The sequence below is a fragment of the Anabas testudineus genome, chromosome 24, assembly GCF_900324465.2.
Source record: "Anabas testudineus chromosome 24, fAnaTes1.2, whole genome shotgun sequence".
Lineage (NCBI taxonomy): Eukaryota > Metazoa > Chordata > Actinopteri > Anabantiformes > Anabantidae > Anabas > Anabas testudineus.
The window spans coordinates 16,458,669-16,483,769 of record NC_046632.1 but is presented as its reverse complement, the minus strand read 5'-3'; the positions used below and the strand labels follow the sequence as shown (position 1 = coordinate 16,483,769).

At 39.2% G+C, this 25,101-nt stretch overlaps 1 protein-coding gene and 1 pseudogene across 1 annotated transcript in view; one reads left to right on the top strand and one right to left on the bottom strand.

The window, feature by feature from the left end:
- The window catches only part of ift172 (intraflagellar transport 172), a 28,468-nt gene extending 9,126 nt beyond the window's left edge, over window positions 1-19,342 (top strand). The window contains exons 17-48 of the mRNA XM_026341986.1: window positions 766-902; window positions 2,476-2,583; window positions 3,442-3,526; window positions 4,047-4,139; window positions 4,665-4,742; window positions 5,341-5,589; window positions 7,172-7,250; window positions 7,398-7,518; window positions 7,999-8,143; window positions 9,656-9,745; window positions 9,952-10,049; window positions 10,342-10,477; window positions 10,618-10,734; window positions 10,882-11,024; window positions 11,191-11,284; window positions 11,648-11,712; window positions 12,499-12,679; window positions 12,789-12,898; window positions 14,068-14,197; window positions 14,356-14,454; window positions 14,562-14,671; window positions 14,875-14,938; window positions 15,235-15,321; window positions 15,439-15,555; window positions 16,043-16,153; window positions 16,262-16,381; window positions 16,808-16,903; window positions 17,135-17,194; window positions 17,453-17,551; window positions 17,779-17,932; window positions 18,201-18,292; window positions 18,524-19,342. Of these exons, the coding sequence (XP_026197771.1) occupies window positions 766-902; window positions 2,476-2,583; window positions 3,442-3,526; window positions 4,047-4,139; window positions 4,665-4,742; window positions 5,341-5,589; window positions 7,172-7,250; window positions 7,398-7,518; window positions 7,999-8,143; window positions 9,656-9,745; window positions 9,952-10,049; window positions 10,342-10,477; window positions 10,618-10,734; window positions 10,882-11,024; window positions 11,191-11,284; window positions 11,648-11,712; window positions 12,499-12,679; window positions 12,789-12,898; window positions 14,068-14,197; window positions 14,356-14,454; window positions 14,562-14,671; window positions 14,875-14,938; window positions 15,235-15,321; window positions 15,439-15,555; window positions 16,043-16,153; window positions 16,262-16,381; window positions 16,808-16,903; window positions 17,135-17,194; window positions 17,453-17,551; window positions 17,779-17,932; window positions 18,201-18,292; window positions 18,524-18,613 (3,558 nt within the window). The 3' untranslated portion in view covers window positions 18,614-19,342. The remainder of the gene's footprint in view (window positions 1-765; window positions 903-2,475; window positions 2,584-3,441; window positions 3,527-4,046; window positions 4,140-4,664; window positions 4,743-5,340; window positions 5,590-7,171; window positions 7,251-7,397; window positions 7,519-7,998; window positions 8,144-9,655; window positions 9,746-9,951; window positions 10,050-10,341; window positions 10,478-10,617; window positions 10,735-10,881; window positions 11,025-11,190; window positions 11,285-11,647; window positions 11,713-12,498; window positions 12,680-12,788; window positions 12,899-14,067; window positions 14,198-14,355; window positions 14,455-14,561; window positions 14,672-14,874; window positions 14,939-15,234; window positions 15,322-15,438; window positions 15,556-16,042; window positions 16,154-16,261; window positions 16,382-16,807; window positions 16,904-17,134; window positions 17,195-17,452; window positions 17,552-17,778; window positions 17,933-18,200; window positions 18,293-18,523) is intronic.
- Window positions 19,343-19,662: 320 nt separating this feature from the next.
- LOC113149634 lies at window positions 19,663-21,114 on the bottom strand (annotated as a pseudogene).
- Window positions 21,115-25,101: the final 3,987 nt, after the last annotated feature.

Here is a 25,101-nt window from a genome sequence, read left to right as displayed (position 1 = left end):
GAAAAGGAAACTTATTAAAAGAAAATATAATTGCTGTTTAAATAAAGGCAAAAGGTTCTAAAAATTACTTTTATACTTTGATGGGTATTGTGTTTGTTAATCTCTTATATCTTGCATAAAGAAATTATGCTCAGATTAAAGTTTGGAGAGGAACAAAAAACCTGATGGATGTTTCCAAAAGTTTGATGATGATACTTATAATAATTTAGTTTTTTTAACCAAGCCTTGTCTTACTTTACTTTCCTCTTGTGTTTTTGTCTCCGTGCTCCTTGTGAAGCTGACTGAGGAAGTGTTTTTGTGCTGTTGTCCTGGAGCAGTTAGTTGCCCCTGGGAGGCACGAGTTTTTGAACACTCACTGAGGCTCTCATTAATAATACAAAACAGGCAGAGTGAGCCCGTGTGTGGGTGCAGTTGGACCGAATTTTATTTTTCATTAATCTCTATTGTGCCAGAAATTTTACTTTGCAGACAAATAACAGATAGTAACTGGGCAAATGATTACAGTTGTACATGGCCAGTTTTTATACTTGTAAAAAAGTTTTAAAAACATTTAAATTAGATAATTCAATCATTATTACTTGTTTATCAATTTGTAAGTGGTATTTTATCACTGGTGCCATATTTGAAAAGCTTGTCACACGCAAATTAAAAGGCCCTCAACAATATTTTCCACTGAAGTGTCTTAAAGTACTGTATAAAAGAGTCATATTAAATACATATATATCTACTCATCAGGTTTAAATTGGTTTCATCTCTCTTTGTCAGGGAGACATTGTGGATCTAGAAAGAGCTGATGGAAAAACAGAGGTCATTGTGACGGAGGGTGTGAACACATTGACGTACACACTGGACGAAGGCCTCATTGAGTTCGGTACGGCCATCGATGATGGAGACTACGACAGGTAAGTTCACCTTTGGCCGATATTTGAGTTTTGTTTAAAAAAACTTATGTGACTTATCACTTTCTCTAACTAATCTAAATATGATGAATGTGAGTTTGAGCATCCGTCCATTCCTCCGTGTATTTGCTGCTTTGCTCTGTCACACTCGCCGTGACAGTAGGGCGAGCAGAACAGGCCAGATGTCCTTTTATTCAGCAGCTTCCTCCGGCTCTTCTTAAGGATTTCTTCAACACTCCCAGGCCAGCTGGGAGATATAATCCATCCCTTCACTGTGCCGTGATTTCAACGCCTCCAAAATTATGCTCTTGTGGAGCCTCCTTATCAGATGCTTAAATCGTTGAAACTGACCTCTCTCACTACAGAGGAGCAGCAGCTGAACTCTTCACTGTCGCCCTGAACTCTGAGACCAGCCGCAAGTAACCACAAGGTTACTTGTACTTTTCTTTCTGATTCGGGATTGACCAAGTCACAAGATCTGTAGGTTTTGAAAACAGTTATGTTTTCATGTTAATCCTTTTTCTGACTCTTATTACAGTCCATGTATCTATAGTAATACCATATCATATACAATACAGCTGAGAATTACTGAAAACAACTGGTATACTCTAATTCTAGGCTGTACAATCTCTGCTGGTTTAAATTACGTCAGAACTTTCTGAGCTTATACTGATATTAAATTACAAATCCTGTGGTTTGAACCACGGTTTGCATTTCAAAGTCATAAATCTAACTTGGTGAAACTTGCAGAAACCCTATAAGAGAACAAATACTGAGTTATTAAGTAAAAGCTGTGAGTCAGTCGTGTCCTCGGCAGGTAGCTGCCTCCTCCTCATCTAGATTGCATAGGTCACACTTTTTGAACCAGGATCCTTGTTTTAGACACTGACTGACGACTGCTACACCTGATGTAGCTTCATAGGTGGTGTTTCCAAGAGTAATTATTAAATATCAAACACATGTATAAGTGGGAAGAGGATGATTAACTAGGGAGACTGAAACAGAACAAACACGGTCACATTCAAGAGCTGTTCCCACCCTGTGACAACATCCCCACTTCTCTGAGGCTGGAGTATCTTGTACATTAACAGCGTCTTCCTGATGCCCATGGATTTTAAACAATATCCTGGGAATGTGATATTTCTTGTTGTAAGAGGACCCATCTCTTGCTTTTGTGCTGGGGCTAACAATGTGTGCAGGGTAGCCTTAGCTGTGTGTCGGCAGCTGCTGTGAAGTGCTGCAAATGTTGTTAGAACGTTTAATGAACACATAGATGTGTGTAAGAGGTTGTTGATGCCGCCACGACTCTCCACTGTGGCCTTCAAGACGCCATGTCGACCCTGCCACTGACTTCTGAAGAACTTATGCGTCGTATTTTGCCTGAAGGCATTGAAGCAGAGCAGATGTTTGCTGTAGCTTGAAACCAGGTCTGTCTAATGAATACACAACTCTGCTGCTGCACTGTTTTATGTTTGCAGTCTGTGTACAAATGCTCTCATGTTGTTTGTCACACTGCGTCTGCAACATGGAATCCTGGTATGTGTGTGTGTGTGTGTGTGTGTGTTTGTTTGTACAGAGCCACAGCATTCCTTGAGACTCTGGAGATGTCACCAGAGACTGAGGCCATGTGGAAGACGCTCAGCAAGCTGGCTCTAGAGGCACGACAGCTACACATTGCAGAAAGGTCAGCAAGACACACACACATACTCACACACACACACGCACACACACACACACACACACACACACACACACACACTAAGTCCTTTCAAACTAATGTCCATGTCTGTGAACTAATTACATTCTGTCTCAGTCTTATCTTTGGAACTGGAGAGAAAGGAAACAACAAGGGCACCTTTGTCACCTGGAATGATAAAGCACACGATTGGACACACACATAGGTGTACTTCATACACACACTCAGAGCAGATGGCTTTGTCCCTGCCTGACTTCCTCCTCTAACTTCATGAATCATCAAAGAAAATTTCTTTAATTATTATTTTTTTATTTTTCTCTCTCTCGCCATCTTTATTTCTCTCTGTTTTGAAAAACTTTGAATTTGAATTCTGCGCCATTAATAATGCATATACTGTTCGTTAGGCATCAGCTTGATTTGCATAAATCGTGATATCGGGGAAAGAAACGGTTTTGTCTGGAGTGGGTAATGTTAATGAGGGATGGAAGAGATGTTAATGAGGGCGGGAAGTGAGGAAGAGCCAGACAGAGGGAGTTTTTTAACTTCTTTCATGCCTTGTTCATTAATCTGATGCAACTGTTCAGAGAGAGTTGGTAATAAAGTGGCCAAATGCTAAGATCTGCCTTTTCGTTCCTCAGCTCCTCAGACTGCCTAGCATCTAAAGGCTAATTAGAAAAATGCTCCAATTTGTCTTAGCTCGTTGAGAGAACATTTTTCAGATCTTTAAGCAGGTAGTACTACCTTCTACCTCCACTGCACAGGCTGTCTGTCTTTGTTCCGTCTTTCTCTTTGACTCACTTTATCTTTATCTCTTGTTTACTTGCTTACTCTCTGCCTTTGTTCTAGGTGTTTTGCTGCACTGGGCGATGTCTCAACTGTTCGTTTTCTCCACCAAACAAACCAGGTTGCCGACAAGGTTTCTCAGGAAATGGTGTGTTTCAGATCAGCACAGATACAAGTCAGAACAGTACATTTGCAGACTGACACTACTGTGCACAACAGTAAAAATAGTTATCAAGGTGGTGCTAATATTTTTTTATTAAATGGCTAATCGTCAGTGTTCTACACTGAAATTCAGCAGCTTTAAAGACTTATACCTCTCATGGTGGAAGTGAAAACTAGCATTTAGAGCACAGACCAAAACATTCCATTGAAATTGATATTAATCTAATTCATTTGGTTGAATATCAGTAATTGCTTTACAGTTTACAGAAAGAACTTAAACTGTTGTGCTCATTTAAGAATTCTCTGATCACCAACTCTGATCGTCAAAACTCCAGCACTTAAAAAGGGCTCTGTGTTTTGCATTTGTCATGCATGGATTATGAGAAAATGGAGCCTTGGTCACTGACAGGAACTCATCCTTCACAGACTAAGATCATACACAATACATTTACAAATGAGGTGGTCAAATGTTTTAATGTTTTAATCTAAATGTATCGTCTCATTAGGGAGGTGATGGGGCAGTGTTTTACCAAGTCCAAGCGCAAGTGGCAATGCTTGACAAAAACTTCAAACTGGCTGAGATGCACTACGTGGAGCAGGTAGGACAGAAACCGCCATGTTAAGTATGTTACTGATGCTTGAAGGAGCGGTGGAACTGTTAGTTCACTTTATGGCAGATAAAATCAGCCTTTTCATCCTTTAGCATGTGGAAATAATTACTGATAAATTTTAATTCAGATTTGACAAACAAACTGATGCTTCCAAAAATCAGCTCATAATGAGGCTAAATGTCTTTTTTTATTTTATTTAAAACTAAAAATATATCATTTAATTTTTGTTTTTAACCAACAAGATTCTAAGAAATGTCTTGATCTTACAGTGCATGAACTAAACATTTGTGTCAGATCTGACTGTGAGTAGGTAGCTCATGAGATTATACCTTAGAAAAAACACAACAATATTATTGATGTTATTACATTGTTAATATATATATATATATATATATATATATATATATATATATATATATATATATATATATATATATATATATATATATATATATATATATACATACATATTTTCTCATTTGTTTAATCTCTTGTTTTCTAACTTTTCTGCAGAATGCCATAGATGAAGCTATAGAGATGTACCAAGAGCTCCACATGTGGGATGATTGCATTGCTGTAGCTGAAGCCAAGGTAATAATAAACTGAAATTATTCATTATTACACATTTTTCTTGAGGGGAGTTTGGTTGTTGTTGATCTTTTGTTGCTGTTGTTAGAGGTGCGTTAGAGATATTACCGCAGCTGATACAAGGACAATAGTTAAAACAATAGTCATTATTATTACCAATAATTAGGGTTTAGGGCTGCTGGTTTAATCCACTTCTGTTCCAAGTTGAGTGTGAGTTAAATTTATACAGGTGTTGGAACTGAGCACAACTTTGACATCAAAAGCATCAAGACCAAGTCTGATTATACATCAGCCATAATACATGCATCTTTCTTCTTCAGGCAATCAAAACATAAATTACTGACTTGATTATACCGTTATCGTGTTCATGTTTCATTAAAACCTTATTGTGAAATTTAAATGTGTCAACAGCTCAGCATTAATGAATATTTGTTTTTTATTTAACATTCATAAAGTTGCAGTGTGTATCAGTGACTGATTTCATTGGAGGTAGATCTACTGATTGTTTTCATTATGAATTAATCTGTTCTTTATTGTTTCATCAAACAATTATAGTCAGAATCTAAATGCCATCTCCACTCTTACCGAACAACAATATTAGGGCCACCCAAAGCTAGACACCCTGCGTGGGAACTACTACCACTGGTTGACGGAGACTGGTCAGGATGAGAAGGCCGGTGAAGTGAAGGAGAGCGAGGGAGACTACCAGGGTGCCATCAACCTTTACCTGAAGGCCGGGCTCCCAGCTAAAGCTGCCCGCCTGGCCATCAGCCGGCCGGAAATCACCAGCAACAGTGACATTGTCAGTCGCATCGCCACCAGTCTCATCAAGGGAGAGTTTTACGAGAGGGTGAGTGGATTAAATAAATTTAATAAAGTTATTATTAGAATGTTTACTGGTAACACATTTCCTATCTCCTGCTCTGTTCCTACTTTTTTTACCTCCCCTCATTGCCTCATCGTCATTCCCCTCTCCTAACAGATGCCATTAGTGGAGAAGTATCAATAGAGGGAACAACAGTTTTCTTTATTTTTTTCAGTTTTACACTCTTGTCTCCTGCCATCTGTCTGTTATTTCTTTGTGTCTTTTTCTGTAGCTGTTTGTATGAGTTCTTTTTTTATAGCCATCTGTGTTTATGTAACAGGTGAGAACAAGGCTTGGAAAGAGAGAACAAAACCTCAGAGCAAAATCTGTTGTGGCATCCTGATGGTGTACAGTTTCATCAGTTTAGGTGTTTGAAGGCTGATATGAATACTAGTAATGCATTATTTTAACTTAAGTAAACCAATATGCCCTGCTGGCATTCAGTATAGTTTTGTTTTCTTGCAAGGATCACGTATTTTTCCCATTTTGTTGTTGACAGGTTGCAAAAAGCCACCGAATTAGCATTTAAGGCACTGAACAAGAAAACATTCCTCTCCCCTGAAACCCATCTTAATGAAGCTGTTTTTCTGGGTCAAGCATCCTGCTAAAAGGAATAGTAATATAGAGACTGAAAGAGTTGGACAAGTTGAAATGAGGATGAAGAGGAATCACTGAGGAGGTACAGAATAGGGAAAAAATTAAAAGGTTGTCTTACAAAGGACACTGGAGTTTCAGGCATTTTCTCTGCTTCAGAGACCCTTAATGTACTCCTCTGTTCAATAGTATTATATATCATATTATATATTAATTGCCAGGTGTGGTCTACACAGCCATATCTAAGTTAATTATAGTTCTGTTTGCCTGCTACACAGCCTAACGATGATGGACACCAGTCCATTACAAATAGTTCCAAGCAACAAATACATGCACGTTATTTAATTAAAAATATGCTGCATGATCATAGGTGTGTAGACACTAGAACATTACATCCATCTGTGAAAGTTGAACATGTCACCCCCAAACTATGGGCACTAATATGCTGCTATAATAAACCTCCAAACGTTTCCCAAATTCAGACATAAGAGAATAACAGAGGTTTAACACCTAATGCTGGGATATGTTCTGTCTCACAGAGTTTCAGCTCATCTTATAAGGTTGATAAGGTTGTAGGCAGGGCTCTATGACCAGTCATGTTCATCTCCACCAAACTGGGAACAAGAAATCTTTATAGAGTTGAATTCTGCTATAATACACCTTAATGATCTGCAGCAAGACAATGATCCCGGTTTAGCAGTGTCCTAACTCCAGACCTGAACTAGGTATTAAGTTCAGGTATTTAGGTGTTAGTAAACCTTTTTATTTAGAAATAAAATAATTAATCATTTAAAAGTTGTATTTTGTGAAACAGATTTCTTTTATGTGCACTGTTAGTATCTGCCTAAATGTAGAGCACATTCCTGTCAACGGTAGACCATTTCAGGGAATTCAGTCGGTATTTGATTTCCTCCGTTTGTAAAGAATATATATTGTTTTGTTAAATGGACACATCTCTGTGTCTTCTGAACAGGCAGGAGATCTGTATGAAAAGATCAGAAACAACCAAAGAGCTTTGGAGTGCTACTGCAAAGGAGGAGCCTTTAGGAAAGGTAATTCAACAGTTTCACAACTTCCGATTTGTTTTACTTTTGAAGCGATGAAGGACTTAAGGTTCTAATCTTGGGTACCTTGTTGCATGTGTATTCTTAAGTTGACTGTATCTGTATCCGAAAGTTTCTCCTTCCTGTTTCCTGTAGCGGTGGAGCTGGCTCGCCTTGCCTTCCCTGCCGAGGTAGTGAAACTGGAGGAGGCATGGGGAGACTACCTCGTCCAGCAGAAACAGATGGACGCCGCCATCAACCACTTTATTGAAGCAGGGTATGCAGTGTAGAGGAAAGATGGGAAGAGAGGAGTGAGGAGACAAAGATATGGACAGATGGAGAGGAGGAAAGATGACACATAAAAAAACAATCCAGCAGAGATGGCCAACAATTCCTTAAATCATCACCAGCACCATAGTAGAGGGATGAGAAAACATATCTGTAAATATGGTTATATTAATGTTCAAAAGATACCAAATAAAGACAGGTAATCAGCGCCCAGATTTTTATTCTGTCCAAACTGAAAAATCCTCTGAAACTGAATTTGGACTGCTAAATCTCTCCACACAAACAAAAGTGCTGCTTGTAATTGCTACTGCCAGTAAAGTAAAGTTACTGTACAACAATATTAACCAAATAATTAACTTTAATTTCACCATAAGTCCATTTTGTCCAGTCATTACCTAAATTTGCTACGTGCTAAAGTTGCACACAAGCATATGCAAAATTCATATTTTCTAAATTGTCTTCTTCTCAGCTGCTCCCTTAAAGCTATCGAAGCTGCGATCGCAGCTCGTCAGTGGAAGAAAGCTGTCCACATCCTAGAGCTACAAGAGGATCCATCAGCTGGGAAATACTACGTGAAGATAGCTCAGTACTATGCCTCCATGCAGGACTATGAGGTGAGAGTGAAGGAGCAAGGTGGCAAAGAAGGTTAAAGGTGGTGTGTGTGTGTGTGTGTGTGTGTGTGTGTGTGTGTGTGTGTGTGTGTTATTTGGCGATGGAGACGCTGTATAATGAGCGTAGGAGGCTTCACTAAGCGTATGTAAACATAAACATTAGTTGAAAAAGCTGGGCTAAACAATATTTTCACGTTAACAGTCCATTAACGTGAAAGGTGTTGTTCACAGTGAGAAACCTACAAACAGACAATGATTAACTTACTCCTCAGTTTTTCAGAGCTGCAGCGATTATTTTAGTGTCTTTGAGCTCATTGTTTTGTTTTGTTTTAATTCTTAACTTTAGTGTTTCAATTCACTCTTTCTGATCCTCACATTAACATCTAACAGCAGCAGCACCAAATTATTTTAAATAAAAGCTCTGACTACTCTATGTGCTATGTGTCCTATATGCTGCTGCATTTGCCTTCTGACTTTCCACCCTGATTACCACACAGGATACAGCCAGAGGCACAAAGTAAGTAGTGACATTTTGCCACTGGCAACGAGTTTCTACATGTGTCAAGGATGTGCACAGTCACCCATGACACACATAGACACACAACCCCTGAACATATTCAAGTGTCAGAGCACTAAATCGACTTTAGTGCAGTTTCTGTGGAGCAGCGTGCTGTTTGATCAAGAGATGCAAAGATGACAAGTTTGATGGTTGTAACATTAGTTTTAATAGTTGCCTAAATACCATAAATGCATGTCTGTTAAAATGAGAACAGAGAAAGAGAAATCTGGTATAGATACAAAGAAAAAGAAAAAGAGAGGATGGTGAAACGCAGTGTGCTGTGCTTATTCTGATGAGCTCAGCTGAGCCAAACAGCCTCCACAGACTGCCAGCCTCTGAAAATAGCAGGCTATTTCAGTCTGTTTGCTCTATGGGCATATTCACAGAAAGTAATTAAGATAACAAGCTCTTTGCTCTCCAACTTGTGGAAGTTGCAGGAAAGTGAAATTCAGTTCAAACTAAAACAATGAAGCAAGCAAACACCTGTGTTTTCTATAGAAAAGTTATGCAGCAAAAACAATGACTAAACGTTTTTTAATCAGAACCAACCGACCACCAGCTCACACGTTTGTTTGATGCCAGTGTTATAACTGATTCGGTAAGTTTAGCCTTTATGTCGCTATCTGTTCTAATCTATTCACATTTAAGTGTTGGATGCTTCCTGTTACCTTCACACAGCTGTTACATAATGTGGGAACAAATCACCCTCCCCTTCACGTTGTAGCACAGATAGTTATTCTTCAATTTGTTTCATAAGTGCTTATGCCTACTGTACGTTTACCCTCCATAAATGCTGTTTCAGTATAATAGTGATGTACAGTGACAGTGTTTTTATTTTCAGCTGCGCATATATCTAATAAGATAAGCTGTTTTAGAGTTCTAGTTTGGGATTTTCATATCTTATTCTATATTTTCTTTGTGTATGTTCTGTATTTTTGTGTGATTCTCACCTGTAGGTGGCAGAGCAGCTGTTTGTAAAAGGAGGCCACATTAAAGATGCCATAGACATGTACACCGCAGCAGGACGTTGGGAGGAGGCTCACAAGGTCAGTATGAACACATACAAACATCGAGATGTATTCTTCTGCCCTTATTAACCTTCTACAACAACCATTTATAAAATACATGAATGTATGTGTATTCTCCAGTAAATCAGCTCTAATAACGACATGTACATTTATTCAATTGTGCTAAACAAAACATTTGAATAGTTTTAATAATGCAATGGCTGTTTGATGCACTTTGCCTACAGTTGGCAGTGAAGTGTATGACAGAGGAGGAAGTTATGGCTCTGTACATCAGCAGAGCTCAGGAGCTGGAGAGAGACGGCAAGTTCAAAGAGGCTGAGAGGTAAATGCAGATCACTTTATTTATAGCAGTTTCTTTCATCATTGGCTGCTGGAAGCATGAAAATGAAGCGAGAGAGACTAACAGAACTATGTTTGAAGTTATCTCTGACCTCGGTTACAGCAAGAGAAATAATAGAAACAGTGTCTGACTGTTAATTTCAGACCCCTTTTTTATTATTTATTATTTTTAGACTGAAGCTAATGCAGGTTGGAACTTCAGGCGTCTTTTAAAATTCTCTATTTAACATTTCATCCACTGACCTGACTGTGTGTGTGTGTGTGTGTGCATACAGGCTGTTTGCCACAGTGAAGCAGCCTGACCTCGCCATCACCATGTACAAGAAGAACCGTATGTTTGATGATGTTATTCGCCTGGTGGCCAAACATCACCCCGACCTGCTGACTGAGACCCACCTCCACCTGGCCAAGGTATAGCACGCTGTGATCAACTCTACTGTAGCAAATGCCTGATAATGGAGTTTCAACACCAATGCTGATATCACAGTTAGGAGCTTTACAGGCCTGGTGTATGGTATGTTGATATGCATGGGATGGTGTGTCTCCTGCAGGAGCTGGAGGCTGAATCCAGGTTCTCAGAGGCAGAGTACCACTTCATGGAGGCTGAAGAATGGAAGGCTGCCGTCCACATGTATAGAGTCAATGATATGTGGGAGGATGCATACAGGGTACACATAGTCACATTTGTTTTGTTAGCTTGCTTGTTGTAGAGCTTGGTAATTTTTAATTGTATATTTTAATAGATTTGCTTTAATAGATAATCAGTTATCAAAAGAAGTGTTTATTAAATCCTCTTTTATAATCGTCTGTGTCAGGTGGCTAAGAGTAATGGAGGTGCTGGTGCACAGAAGCAGGTGGCCTACCTGTGGGCTAGGAGTCTGGGAGGAGAGGCTGCTGTCAGGCTTCTCAATAAGTTTGGTCTCCTGGAATACGCTATTGATTCTGCTTCAAATAACTTGTGAGCTTCAGCACAGTTCACACATTAATATTCACTTACATATATCTCCAGAGTCTGAAACAATAATTGTTTAAACAAGATATACATTTACATATGTATAAATCTTACATTAAATAATTGTACAGTAAAATCTGGTTCGATTTCATGCCCTATCTCTCGTCTGCAGCTCATTTGACTTTGCCTTTGACTTGGCCCGCCTTGCATGTAAGGAGAAGATACCTGACATCCATCTCAAACATGCCATATACCTGGAAGATGAGGTAAATCCACCACTGTGCTGCTCATTGCAGTAACTCTCCATACCTCTGTATAATATGCATTACTGAAAACCACTGTGATTATTTATCTAATATCCACAAACCACATCATCTCAAAAAGCACATTAATGCCTGCTACAAACCCACTGTGTGTGCCGGTGAAACCACAGCAGAAATAACACATCAGCATTAATTTAACCTCCAGCCTCCTAATCTTCAATTTACCAAAGCAGTAGTTTGTAGTTTTTATGTCTGTGTCTACAACAATTAACATTATTAATACATTTGATAGCATAATAATTATTTTGCTGCATGACAAGTACACTAAGTGTTAGTCCTGAATCAAACTGCCGTTTCCTTTTCCAGGGAAAGTTTCCTGAGGCAGAGGTTGAGTTCATCAAAGCAGGAAAACCCAAAGAAGCTGTTTTCATGTGAGTACTGGACACATTTAGCTCAGTGTTTCCGTCACCTAATCAGGAGGTGATTCAGTGACACACAGTTACTGTATTTGCCACCAAAAGGGGGAAATGTGAGGTTAAAAAGACTAATTTACTGTTTCCACCCTAATGGGTCAAAACCAGTTTGCACATTTGAATACAGGCTTTTGATATGACGTAACATGCTGCTGTGTCTGAGAGTGCCTGAAGACTTTTTTTGTTTCTACAATCATCTTTGGTTTTTCTTCAAGAGCACCTCAAGGGTTTTATTGATCCATTGCAAGTGTGACACAGTGAGCACAAGGCCTCCTTCTCTTCTCTTTTTGCCATGTACACAGAATTATCACCTGAATCTGCAGCTCCTCTTGGCTTTGCAGCCGTGACAATGAGTTTCATCTCACTGTTCCTGACTCGTCCACAAATTCAGCACCACTTTCTGCCACAGCAGGCACCTGTGTTCAGCACCAAACAGACATACACAGTTAGCAACTAGCTTGTGAACATCGAGGAGCATTTAGCAGATAAACAGTCATATTTATATCAGGATTTGATAGAGACCAAAAACATACAAAAAAAGACACACAACACAAACCCACCTAGTACCATGTATCATATTTACCTATTTTAAGGTTATTTCTGTCAGCTACTAACCTGACTTTGTTTTTTAACACGTACAATCTATAAACAAAACAAATGTTCGCCTCCTTCCTGGGACATAGGATTTTCACTCATCCTAAAAAAGTAAACTTTAGGTTTTGTTTTGTGTGTGAACTCTTCCAGGTATGTCCACAACAAGGACTGGGCCAATGCACAGCGGGTGGCTGAGGGCCACGATCCAGAGAGTGTGTCTGAGGTTCTGGTCGGCCAAGCCAAGTTCTGCTTTGAACAGAAAGATTTCCAGAAGGCTGAAGCCTTCCTGCTCCGAGCCCAGAGACCCGAACTGGCCGTTAAATATTACAAGGTTACTACAAGAGCCAAACTGGCTTTAGAAAAAACAAGTTGAATGTAGAATCTTTATTTTACTGACCTTTTACCAAAGGAGGTTGTCTTAATGTGCTGTGTTTCATCAGGATGCGGACATGTGGAGCGATGCCATGCGTATCTGTAAGGAGTATCTCCCCAACAAGCTCTCTATGCTTCAAGAGGAGTATGAGAAGGAGACCTCCAAGAAGGGAATCCGGTGAGATTACAAACTAAAACAAATCAAAAGGCCTGTCTTTTAAGGATCACTTGTTTTATTTCAGTGTAGAAAGACATGAAATGGTGAGTTCCATCCTACTAGAGCTATATCTTACAGAGCAGATGCCAAAAAGCCTGATTTTAATAATTACTGATCCGAAATTTGCTTTTTGTAGGACATTATTTTGTTTACTTATGTTCTTAAGAAATGCCTCAATCCTTCCAGAAGAAAACCAAAAACATCCTCTCTGAACATTTTACCGTCTCCCCACTCAACCGCCAGTATAATTTATGCACAGACTCAGTTTGATGCTTTATTAAAACACATCTCATGTGTTCTCCAAAACTGAAACTCCCAACAAGGAATAGCTTGTTATCTGGCAAACCAGCAGCATGCAGCTCTTATCATCCTCCCATCGCTTCTCCTCCTTTAATGACTTGTGGGAGAAAACATCAAAAGTTACCAGTGGAGACGAATGTGGAAGAGGGTTAAAGTGAGAAAACTCGGAAATATTCCTGCAGAGTTTACAACTCGGGCTCCAGCAAAGCGCAAGGCTTCCCATCTTTTGTGGGAATCCACGAGCTGTGATCGAAGTTTAGTTTGTTAATAGAGAATTCCTTCTCAGCTCAAGGATGTCTGTGATTTGAATTTAAAAAGGACAGAATCAAGAACAGGAATCAGGTGGAGAATTAACATCCTGAGTAAAAAGGTTCAACTGTGAACATGATTCCTGCTCATCATGTGCAAAGTTTGTTTGAAAAAACACTTTAAATGGAACAAAAACAGAGAAAGTTGGATTTGGATTTTGTTTCCACGTTCACTGCTGGACTGGAAATATTAGTTAAAAAGACAATAAGAATAATTTAGTATGAAAGAGGACAAATAAATTAATTTGCACATTACAGTTTTTGTGCTTAATTAATTTCTATTAAGTTCATAATTGAATAGACGTAAACTAGTGAAATTTTACTTAACTGAATAGAATTTAATTATTACAATGTGTTCAATAGTTCTTTGTGTTGAGATTGTGCTAATTTAAAATGGCTCCCAAATGAAATGTGACTGTGTGTGTGTGTGTGTGTGTGTGTGTGTGTGTGTGTGTGTGTGTGTGTGTGTGTGTGTGTGTGTGTGTGTGTGTGTGTGTGTGTGTGTGTGTGTGTGTGTCTCAGAGGTGTGGAGGGTCTGCTGGAACAGGCCCGGGAATGGGAACAGTCGGGGGAATATTCACGGGCTGTGGAGTGTTACCTGAAGGTGAAGGACGACTCCAACACGGCCCTGATGGAGAAGTGCTGGATGAAGGTAAAAGTCCTAACTCTTCTAATTAACACACATAAAGTTAACTTTGACTAGTTTCTTTTTTTCATTAGGGCTGAAAATGAACCATTATTCATGAAATGTATACAAAGTGAACCTTTACGTTACGAATAAGTTTTTTTATGTGTGCTGTGATTTCACAGGCAGCAGAACTTTCCATCAAGTTCCTGAGTGGAGATCGAGCTGTGGAGGTGATTCAAGTGGTCGGACCACGCCTCACCCACCTGAGGAAGTACAACGCTGTGAGTGAACACAAGCATCCGAGTTTTCACCTGTTGTTTGTTTTTCTTATATACAGTTTTAAATCACTTGATTTTTCTCCTGTTGTATTTGTGGTTACACGCTGAAGGCTGCCGAGCTCTACTTAAACATGGACCTGATCAAAGAGGCAATCGACGTCTTTATCGAGGGCGAGGAGTGGAACAAAGCCAAGAGAGTCGCTAAGGAGCTGGAGCCCAGGTTTAAAGCCACCATCACACATAGTGAACAAACACAAACATGTAGCTTTACCATAGATATTATAGACTAAATTATAAACTAATCAGCCTCTTTTATTAGCTGAACTGCTTCATTTCTCTGCTGTGTTTCTCAGAAAATCACAGTGAATTGTTTCCAGACTAATTCACATTGGTTGTAGTTTAATATCTTCTGATCTTGGGCAGGTATGAAAACTATGTGGACCAGAAGTACAAAGAGCATCTGAAGAATCAAGGCAAAGTGGACTCAGTAAGTATGAATATACCCTCACATGTCACCATCAAGCTCACCGTGGGAGATAGATCCATCCAGTCGTTGTTTTTATTTGATAGAAGGAGGTTGTGGGTTGATAGAACAATAGTTTGTTGTGTGTAGTTCAGTGGGATCTCTTTAAAGGATTTGCCAATGTGAGAAAACTCTCAGCTTTAAGTTTTAATTACTAAATGTTACTTTACAAACATGAACAAACAAGAGTCACGTTATAATATGACGATCATTTCCTCATGCTATACTTTGAAAAACTGAAAGTCTGTGCATGTGTCCAGCTGGTGGGTGTGGATGTCATAGCAGCTCTGGACATGTACGCAGAAAGGGGCCAGTGGGAGAAATGTCTGGAAACGGCGTCTAAACAGGTAAAAAAGAGAAAACACAAGAAACCGGTTCAGGTGACGTGTGTCAGGAAAGTCACTCCTTCGTAGTTGTTTATGTTGGTTTGTCGTCGTCATCACCTCTGTGTTGTGTTTTGTCAGAACTTTAAAATCCTCCACAAATATGTGGCCCTGTACGCTACACATCTCATCAAGGAGGACGACGCCCTGAAGGCTCTGCAGCTCTACATACAACACGGAGTACCACCTAACCCTCAGGTACACAAACTGTACTACTGGAAAACTACTTTCATTCTCCTTCAGACTCCAGGTCGGCCTGATTCCCTCGAGTGCCTCAGCACGTCTCAGCCTAGTTTCCCAAACGCCTCTTACGGCCACTGAAGTTGAAATTGTGGGAAAACATAAACATAAACTGCAGCTGAAGTTACTTAATCAACCAACACGTTAAGTTGTAAAATAAAAACCAACAACATTTAACATATGTTCTCTGTTGTTGGTGCTTTGTTGTTACTTCACTTGGAAGGATTCTTCTGAAGCTGCTGCTCAACAAGCTCTGTTTCGTTCTGATGTAGAAAATATGGCAGAAAACAAGTCGTATCCGTGTTTCTGGAAGCAAATCTGTCTCTTTACAGCTACAACCTTTCCATAAATGTGCGGGTGTCTTTTGTACACTGCTCTATTCCTTCTTTTTCATCCATGAAAGGTATAGTCAACAAATGTATTTCACGTTTTCTTTTACTCTCAGAACTTCAACATCTACAAACGCCTGTTCCTGGATGTGATTAACCTCCCTAACACCGATGGACCAGAGTCTTACCGCATGTGGGCCGACCTCCGCAACTTCCTGCTGCAGCTGGTGAATCAACAACCAACTCTGGAGGCTCTTTGTTTACTTGCAGTCTTGGTTGACTTCACCTCTGTCTAAACTGATAAAAATCCCTGTTTTGTGTTGATGTGTTTTCAGAGTGAGAATATGTCCAAGTCAGCCGAGGCCAACTCACCTGCTCATGAAGACTTTGAACAGATGCTGTTGATCTCTCACTACTACGCCACGCGCTCTGCTGCGAGAGGAGTCGAGCAGCTGGTACACGAAAGACATAATAATCATATTGATATTTAAACGGGGCCTAGTTCACGTATGCATTGTTACATTTGATCTTAAAAGTCATGTTCTTCCATAATCATTCACAAAAAATGATATTTAACTGTGTTTTATTTATATTTATTTAAGGTGTTCCTTATTTACGCCCTCTTCTATTCAGACTTTACAAGGATTGATGCATCACTCTATCCGTTACTGTTGTTCTGTAGCTGAGCGTCATATTTGCTGCATATTTTAACACGTCCTTTGTTTAAGAATCTGTCAGATAATTAGAAATAAAAAACTGAACAGATACAGAAAAATACTGAAACATATCAGAGATCACACTGAGATGATACTTGATCATTGATCATTGATGGTTGTTTATTTTATTACTAGTTTTAAAAACCTTCTCTCTGCTGTTTCCAGATAACTGTAGCAACCAAGCTCTCGGTGTCTCTGCTGCGTCACACAGAACTCATTCCAGCAGACAAGGCTTTCTACGAGGCCGGTCAGGCCTGCAAGGTGGGTTTGGCCTGTAAGATGGGTCCACTACTCACAGTGTTCCTCTGTTTCCAGTTCATTCTGATGAAATACCCTGATTATACTCTGAAATTATTAATGAACCATTTTGGTGTTTCTTTGTGTGTATGAGACTTTCACCACACACTAACCTATGATTATACTCTGTATCGGTCTGTTCTGAAAGTCTGAAGCTCATATACTACTCATATAAATGTTTCATCATCCTTGCAGGCTGTGGGTTGGGAGAACATGGCCTTCATCTTCCTCAATCACTTCCTGGACCTGTGTGACGTGAGTATGAAAACTGTACTAATCTAATACTATACTAATCTAATAATATACTAATCTAATACTATACTAATCTAATACCATACTAATCTAATACTATAGTAATCTATACCTAGAAGAAGATTTTTATTCTTTTATAATTCTCTGTACTTTCAAACTTTCGATCTTTCTTTATGTTTTACAGAAAACCATTCAATAACATTTAGGTGTAAGTTAAATAAATGAATCGTCATTAGTCTTTTCGCTGATTTGTGTCACCAGGCCGTTGACGAGGGGACCCTGGATGCTCTGGACCACTCAGACTTCCTGGACACAGACATTCCCTTTGAGGTTCCCGTTCCCAATAAACTCTGCGTCACTGTAAGTCGACTGCACCACACACACATCAGAACACACATCAGGACACATTGTGTTCAGACACTGTGGGAACCGCAGTTTTATTTTATTTATATTATATTTATAAATTCCACCCAGTTCCTTCTATTAAATATATATCTATATTATATTATTATATAAATTTAAATAATAAATTATATTCTAATTGAGATGTGTGTGTGTGTGTGTGTGTGTGTGTTTGTTTGTTACAGGACAGTCAGCGGGAGCAGATCCGTGACTGGGTGCTGATGGTGTCTATGGACCATCGGCTGGAGCAGGTTCTACCACGTGACGAGAGGAACTCGTACGAAGCTTCATTGGTGGCAACGAACACCGGTCTACGTTCACTGCCCTGTCTCCTCACCGGTAACACACACACACACACACACACACACAGACTCACACTCACATCTGTGTGATGCATCTGGAAAATAATAAAGAAAAACATGATTTAAGTAAAAGATCTGCAAGAAATTACAAAAATACTATTAAGTAACTTCTCCCTTGTTCTTCACAGGTAGTGTTGTAGAGTTGTTCGGCTGCTGTTTTATTCAGACTGTTCGGTTTAAGTGGATGGAAAACAAGGTTAATATGAAGGTTTCAGTTTAAAAACATCTAAATGGTGGTGTTACAGGCTACCCTGTGCTGAGGAATAAGATCGACTTTCCGTCTGTGGGCAAAGCAGCAAACAAGGAAGACTGGAACAAATTCCTCATGGCTACAAAGGTGAGACGCGACACAGTGCTTGGATGAAGGGGACGTCTTCAGATGTCTTGTTTGAACAGTGAAGTCCAAAAATCCAGAGAAGCGCAGAAAATCTTCTCTTTTCAAATCTGCAAATAATTAATCCTAAATAATCTTTCACTTTTTCTCCTTTTTAAAATGAAATAAAATGTCAAATCAAATATGTATAAAAATTGTTATTAACAAGTTGTTTGTGTTTCTCCTCCTCTGCAGACCAGTCACAGTCCCGAGTGTCAGGACGTCCTCAAGTTCATCAGCCAGTGGTGTGGCAGTATGCCGGCATCTGGCTTCTCCTTCCACTGATGGACCTACTTCATCTGGTTTTATCACTTACATCCAGCTTTGCTGCAGCAGCTGAAATAACAATTATTTAATCTCAAAACTAAAAACTGAGACAGTAAAGTGACCAAAAACCCCCACACCAGACATCACCAACTAGTTATTCTGCAATTTATTTACAATTTATTTATCAAACATTTCATCTTCTGTAGATTCTCTGTAACTGTGTAAGTGTGTAACTAGCTGCAGCTTCACAACTATTCACAACTAACTATTTTAAATGACATAATTTGAGACCAAGAAATGAATTTCTTCTTCTAATGAAAGATAAAAAGAAGAATCAACGTTATGACTTATTTTACACACTCTACAGTCTAAATATATAAGCTACAGCTGATGTATTTAATATCAGTAAGATATTTATTAGTCAGCGCTTTTGGGTTTAGATCTATTGTCAACTAATCCCATGAAAAAGACCTGCGTTGCCTTCTCATCCCTTCGTTCTTAGTCTTTTACTCCTTTTCTCTCAGGATGACGTCACTGAATGAAAAGCCAGAACTTTCTGTCCGATTTTAACAAGTATATTAAAGTATCATCATACTTTAATATTAAAGTATCATCATACTTTAATACGTTCTACTAGATACTGTACCGACTGTACTGACTGAACGACTATTTAATGTGCACAGTTTGACATATGCTCTTCTGTCCAGATGTGTACGTATCTCCACTATATTTGCCTTTATCTTGAAATGGAATTTAATTTGCTTAATGAAGTTCAAATAAAAGATTATTTGAGTGTTCAAGCATTTAAATAAAATTACTCATCTGTTTATTTCCTGCAGTTTAGCTTCAGTAAATGAAACTAAATATTTAGTTAGGACACAAAAAACATCAGGATTTTACTTGTTTTATTAGAAACACTGTTTTAGAACAACATGAAATAATAGTTAGGAAATCAAATTCAAGATGATGAAAAGAAAATGACACAATAATCCTATAGAGACAAAAATAATAATAAAAAAACAACAGGACCTCCTCATTTTTCTTTACATCCTGATTCTTCCTCAAATTTAAGCGTCTTTATCAGATTTTAAACAACCACTTAAGTCATTGTTATGTGTGTTGGTGTTTCGGATTGATATTATATTTGGTAATATTTTAATTGGAGCTTCATCTTTCGTGCCTAGAAATAGAAAAAGCTTCCTGGTGAAGCTGCCTGAGAACGTGTGAACATGTGCGTCTGGATCATAGAAAGACAGACGTCCTCCCTGACAGTCCAAACAGACTCTGATCCTCCTGAGCGTCTTCCTCACCGGAACAACAGAGACTGGATCTGATGGGGAGAAGGCTTTGTATTCCCCTTTATATAAACCTAAACAGAACCAGAATCCGGGTCGTAAGTCTAAATGGCCTTTCCTTTGGACGGACTCTAGTGCCACACCCAGCGTCCACTGAGCACCATCACCAACATCGACATCCCAGCCGTGAATCCCTGAGTCGAAGCCCTCAGAGCTCAGTACGATGCAAGAGCTGTCAAACCTTTCTGGACAGACAATCCAGAAAGGAGGTTCTGGGTCTTTCCTCGTCTCACCTCAGACACGGTGAGTCCTGGATTGGCCGTGTTTGGATCCAGAATCACAGGACTGTAAGAGACCACCTCCTTCATCTCTTTCCAGATGCTGAAGCTCAGGTTGCCCACATGTTTGGCCACATCTATCAGAGGTCCAGAGAGCAGGTCTGGGTCGCCCAGCTGGGGTCGCTGCTGGACTCTTTCCACTGCAGACTGGTAGTTCTGCAGAAATAAGACGTCTTCAGCTCTCAGTTCGTCCTCTGTGGCTCTGATTGTGTCTGAAAGAGCTTCTATGTCTCTGCTCAGAGCCTCTACTTTCTCCTTCACCCTTCACCGCCTTTTGTTTGTGCTTCTCCTCTGACCTCAGGGCGGCGATCCTGGCCTCCTCTTCTTTTTCTAAAAACCGGTGCAGCTTCTTAAACTGCTTCTTAATCTGCTTCTTTGTGTGTTGGACCTGGACCTTAATGTGTTCTGACGTTTGATCCCAGTTTCCCATAGCCTGTTCGAAGAGCTTCAGTTTTTCCTGTAAAGGCTGCAGCGACTTCTGCAGCTGCTCTCTGTGATGCTCTGCAACTTCATCAATGGGCCTGAACTTGTGGTCGATGTGTTTTTCTGAATCTCGACAGACGACACACGCTGGCTCCTGATGATCCAGACAGAAGAGTTTGAGCTTTTCAGAGTGCAGGCTGCAGAGATCCTTAGACCCCGGTGGTGCTCTCTGATCTCTCTCCAGTGTAAAAGCCTCACACAGGTTCTTTAACACCAAGTTGCAGGGTGGGTGTTTCATTGAAGACACCCTCTTACAAACAGGACACTGACGTGTTTGTTTCTTTCTCCACCATGTTCGAAGGCAGGATTTACACAAGCTGTGGCTACACGACAGAAGAACAGGGTCTTTAAAGATGTCGTGGCAGTAAGGACACGACAGATCCTTCTCTGACCTAGAGGCCATTTTCCTTTTAGCAGAGCATAAAACTCACCAACACGTCCTTTCTTATAAATAATTTAGTCTGAGTTGTTGTCTAAAAAAAACTTTTAGTGGTTGAAGTCAGCAGCAGGTTGCAGAGATGATATTTCTCCTGTAGCTGTTGCGTCTGTGTTGGATTTGACTCTCTCGCCGTTTGCATTTCCTCCCAGTGGAAGAACAGTAGCTCAGGTGAGTCAGCGATCGGGTGGAGTTCTCTCACTTGTTTTTCCTTTTAACGCTCAACTGTTCAACTGAAATTAATCAGAGGCGTGTTTCATTCCACTGTGTTAGTGTAATTGCTCAAATGGATATTGCCAATTTTCCTGAGGGCAGTCTGACTCATCCTGGCACACGGATCCTGAATCCATTTGCCGCCAGAGTCAGAAACTCTAAATCCATTAAGCTCAAGCAGTGGGGTTTTAAATCAAGTGGACAGATTTACACATCAAAGTCTGTTTACAGGTGTTCAGAATGCGAATGAGATGAATGAAGCCTTTGTTGCTGTGTTACGTCTGAAAACGTTGGTTTGGAACTGCTTCCTTGTTTTAGGGGTGTTTTGCCTCCATGTTCAGTTTGTACATTTGATTGAAGTCACTGTGTATCTGCGTTGTGAAGTACGTCCCAGTGCATTTGACTGACTCTGGGCACATGATAGACTGTTCACTTCTCAATTCATCTTGCTGCTTTTATCAACAGTCGTATCATGAATAAATACAAGAGAACTAGTTCATTTGGCAGCCATGCATGCCCACACCATAACACTCCCTCCACCATGCTTCACAGATGAGCAGCTCTTTTCCTTTTTACAAACATACTTCTTTTATAAACAGGATGTTGTCCCAGAACGTAAAACCTCATGGTAAATGTTCTGTTGACTGTTTGATTTAATTGTTTTTTTATAATATGAACGCTGTATATAAAATATTATTGCTGTATTTCAAAGAGAAAATCTTATGTAGAAATAAGATTTTCTCTTTGAAATACAGCAATAATATTTTCTTATAAACTGTGCCTTAGAAGAATGATTCTAAGATAATAATACAATTAATAATAAAACAAAGTTCCTGTATAACCCAGGAGGGTTTTATGTGTGATCATACAGTGTCCTACTCTTCTTCCAAGAGTCATATTTGGCTTTTTATCAGTATTACACAATGGACACAAGCTTCTTTATCTTTCCAGGTAATGTATTTATAATACACATAAACAAATTAATGACAAGAAGAAAGACAAAAGGCAACAGATTCAATAATTAGATTTTTGTTTATTTCATTGTGCAGAATTCGTTCCATAGTGTTTTTCCTGAAATCTTTAGGAACAATGACAAGAAAAACAAAAACATACATATCAAGATTGTAATTTTGATCCCATCCATGCTTTATTTCAAACTGCAAATTTAATTCAATTTATTGCAATTTAATTTCTTTCTAATTCAAGATGTCAACAGCAACACTTGACAGACATGAACAAAACAGATTTTTCCAGACTCACACTGTAATAAATAAATAACATTATTATCAGAAAAAACACATTTTAATAAAAAAAACACTGATATGGTTAAAAAGGATAATATATGCAGTGTATATTGCATTATTCTGCTTTTCTTTTAAATATTTCATACGTCATCATAGGTCATTCTTCTACAGTCTGTATGCTTTGAAAGGTTAATGCACAAAACCTTTACACTGACGCTCAGATTAAGGTCATGTCATATGTAACAGTGCGTCTACTGTTACTGTTTCTTCTGCACTCGGTGTACAGTACAGTGTAAAGTATACAAGATATACTGCCGGCCTTCCCAGCAGAGGTACTGTACTGTAGGTCCACAATCGATATTAAAGCCTGTGTGTTTGGGGAAAATGCATTAGTAAGTGATAAGTCAGGAGATTTCCTGCTCTGCTGACGGCGCCACGTCTCCTGAAAGTGGATATGCTCACCTGCAGCGCTCCGAGAGTCCAACACTAACATATTTTATTTTTACATTCACATATTGACAATACGATACATCTGTAAGAAGAGAACATGCGTTTACGAGACAGAGATAATGCTGAAATACAAGAAATACATAATAAACTCAGGAGGTGGCGGAAACCTTTGCATCCAGTATTTAATATCATAACGCTGTTGTTTCTATTTGTTGTTGTTTGTCTCATGTCTTTTTAAAATATTTCTCTCTCTGTGGTCATTTTGTGTACAATTTTGAGAATTTAAGTCTCTGTTTGTCTCGTTCTCTTTTTATTCTCTTTTTTAAATCTCAACTTATTCAAATGTAAAATACAGTTTGTTAAATCTTCATCGTAGTGAAGCACTGAAGCAAAACAGGCCAACGTGGACCCATGAAGCCAACAGGAAATTAACAGAAAAGACGAGACCACAAAGAAGAAGCTTTTGTCTTTCACCGAATCCAACACGTTAATTAATATTACTCTGAACATCATTGTCCACCCTCTTGTCCATGTTTTACATTTTATTTGTAATTTTGATTAATCAACATATGTATTTTATTGTGTTTTGCAGGTCCGACTGCTTCAGGTATGTTCACTTGTTAAATTGTTTGTTATGTTTAATACAGTTTTCAAAATGTATCTAAAATTAAATTAACAGGATGTATTGACTAGATCTGCATGTGAGGAAGTGCTGTGAGTCTGGCCTTCATAAAACAACAAACAGGAGAAGACTCATTATTTTAGATACTGATCCAAGGATGGTGATGTCATGAGATGAACCAGAGACACTTGACTATTTCAAGTTTGCAGGTTTGTGTTATTCGTTCATGTTTTTTTAGGGATGTGGATTTCTAAATGATAATTACAGTGCATTAAGAAAATTAGCTTCAAGGGGCAACTGAAGATGTTCTTGTGATACATGCATAGAAATATTAGATTTTACTGTGATGAACTTTGCTAATTTATACCAATCAAGTTCAGTACTTCTATTGAAATTCTACTGCTATATCTATAATTTCCTTTTGAGACTATTTGCATCACCTGTTTGGACTTTTCTGCAGAAAAACACAAACACGGTTTTGATTTCTGTGTTTCTGACGTTGTGAAAGCTGGAGTTTGGTTTTCTGCTTAAATAAAAATTGTGATCATATTTAAGAGCTCAGTCTAGTGGTCACTGGTGGTACTGCAGGACGGTCTTCCACAGCTGCAGCTTTAAAACATGTTGGTGCACATGATCATCTTTTTACACGTCTACGTCTCGGGGTTGGAGTTGATATTCAGTCGCTCTCTTGGCATTCACCGCGTGCCTTAATTGTATGGACATTTAAATCAAGGTCCGCTGTGAACACGAGGAGAGACGACCCACACGTCCCTGCTTGTTTCCCCAAACATTCATCCTGTTCTGTTTCACTGTGTCATCCTGTCCTACTTTTTCCATTTTTGCTTTGGGCCCACTTGGTCCAGCTTTATTCAGCTCTCCACTAAATCCTATTCTACTTGTTCTGCTTCACTGGGCTTTGTCTGAGTCACTTTCACTTTTTATTCCTCGCTGTGCCCTTTAAAATAGATTTCTTGACATTTACATGACTCTGGAAATCCACTGTTATCAAGTTGTTGCTTTTTTACTTTCAAAATGATCAAGTAATAATGAAAATATACAGTATTTTAATCCTGTTTCATGCGTTTTAGAGACTACTTGTGCTGATTATTCTCACTGCTTACACTGAATTCGCTGCCTGCTGGATTTACTAACGTGACTTCACTGATTACTTATTATGACAAAGCTTCCATGATAATATCACCCTGACTGTAGCATTCATGGTGACACTGATGCTGTAGAGTACAGTATGCGATACTGCAGATTAGTGGTTCAGCATCGTCACATCACAACACAGGGAGGTTTGAGTCTCAGCTCTGTGTTTTTTTTTTTTTCTGCAGTGCTCTGTCTCCTCCTGCAGTCCAAAGACAGACAAGCAGCTCAGGACGACTTAAAGACGCCAAGATGCATACTGGTCCGTGAGTGTGA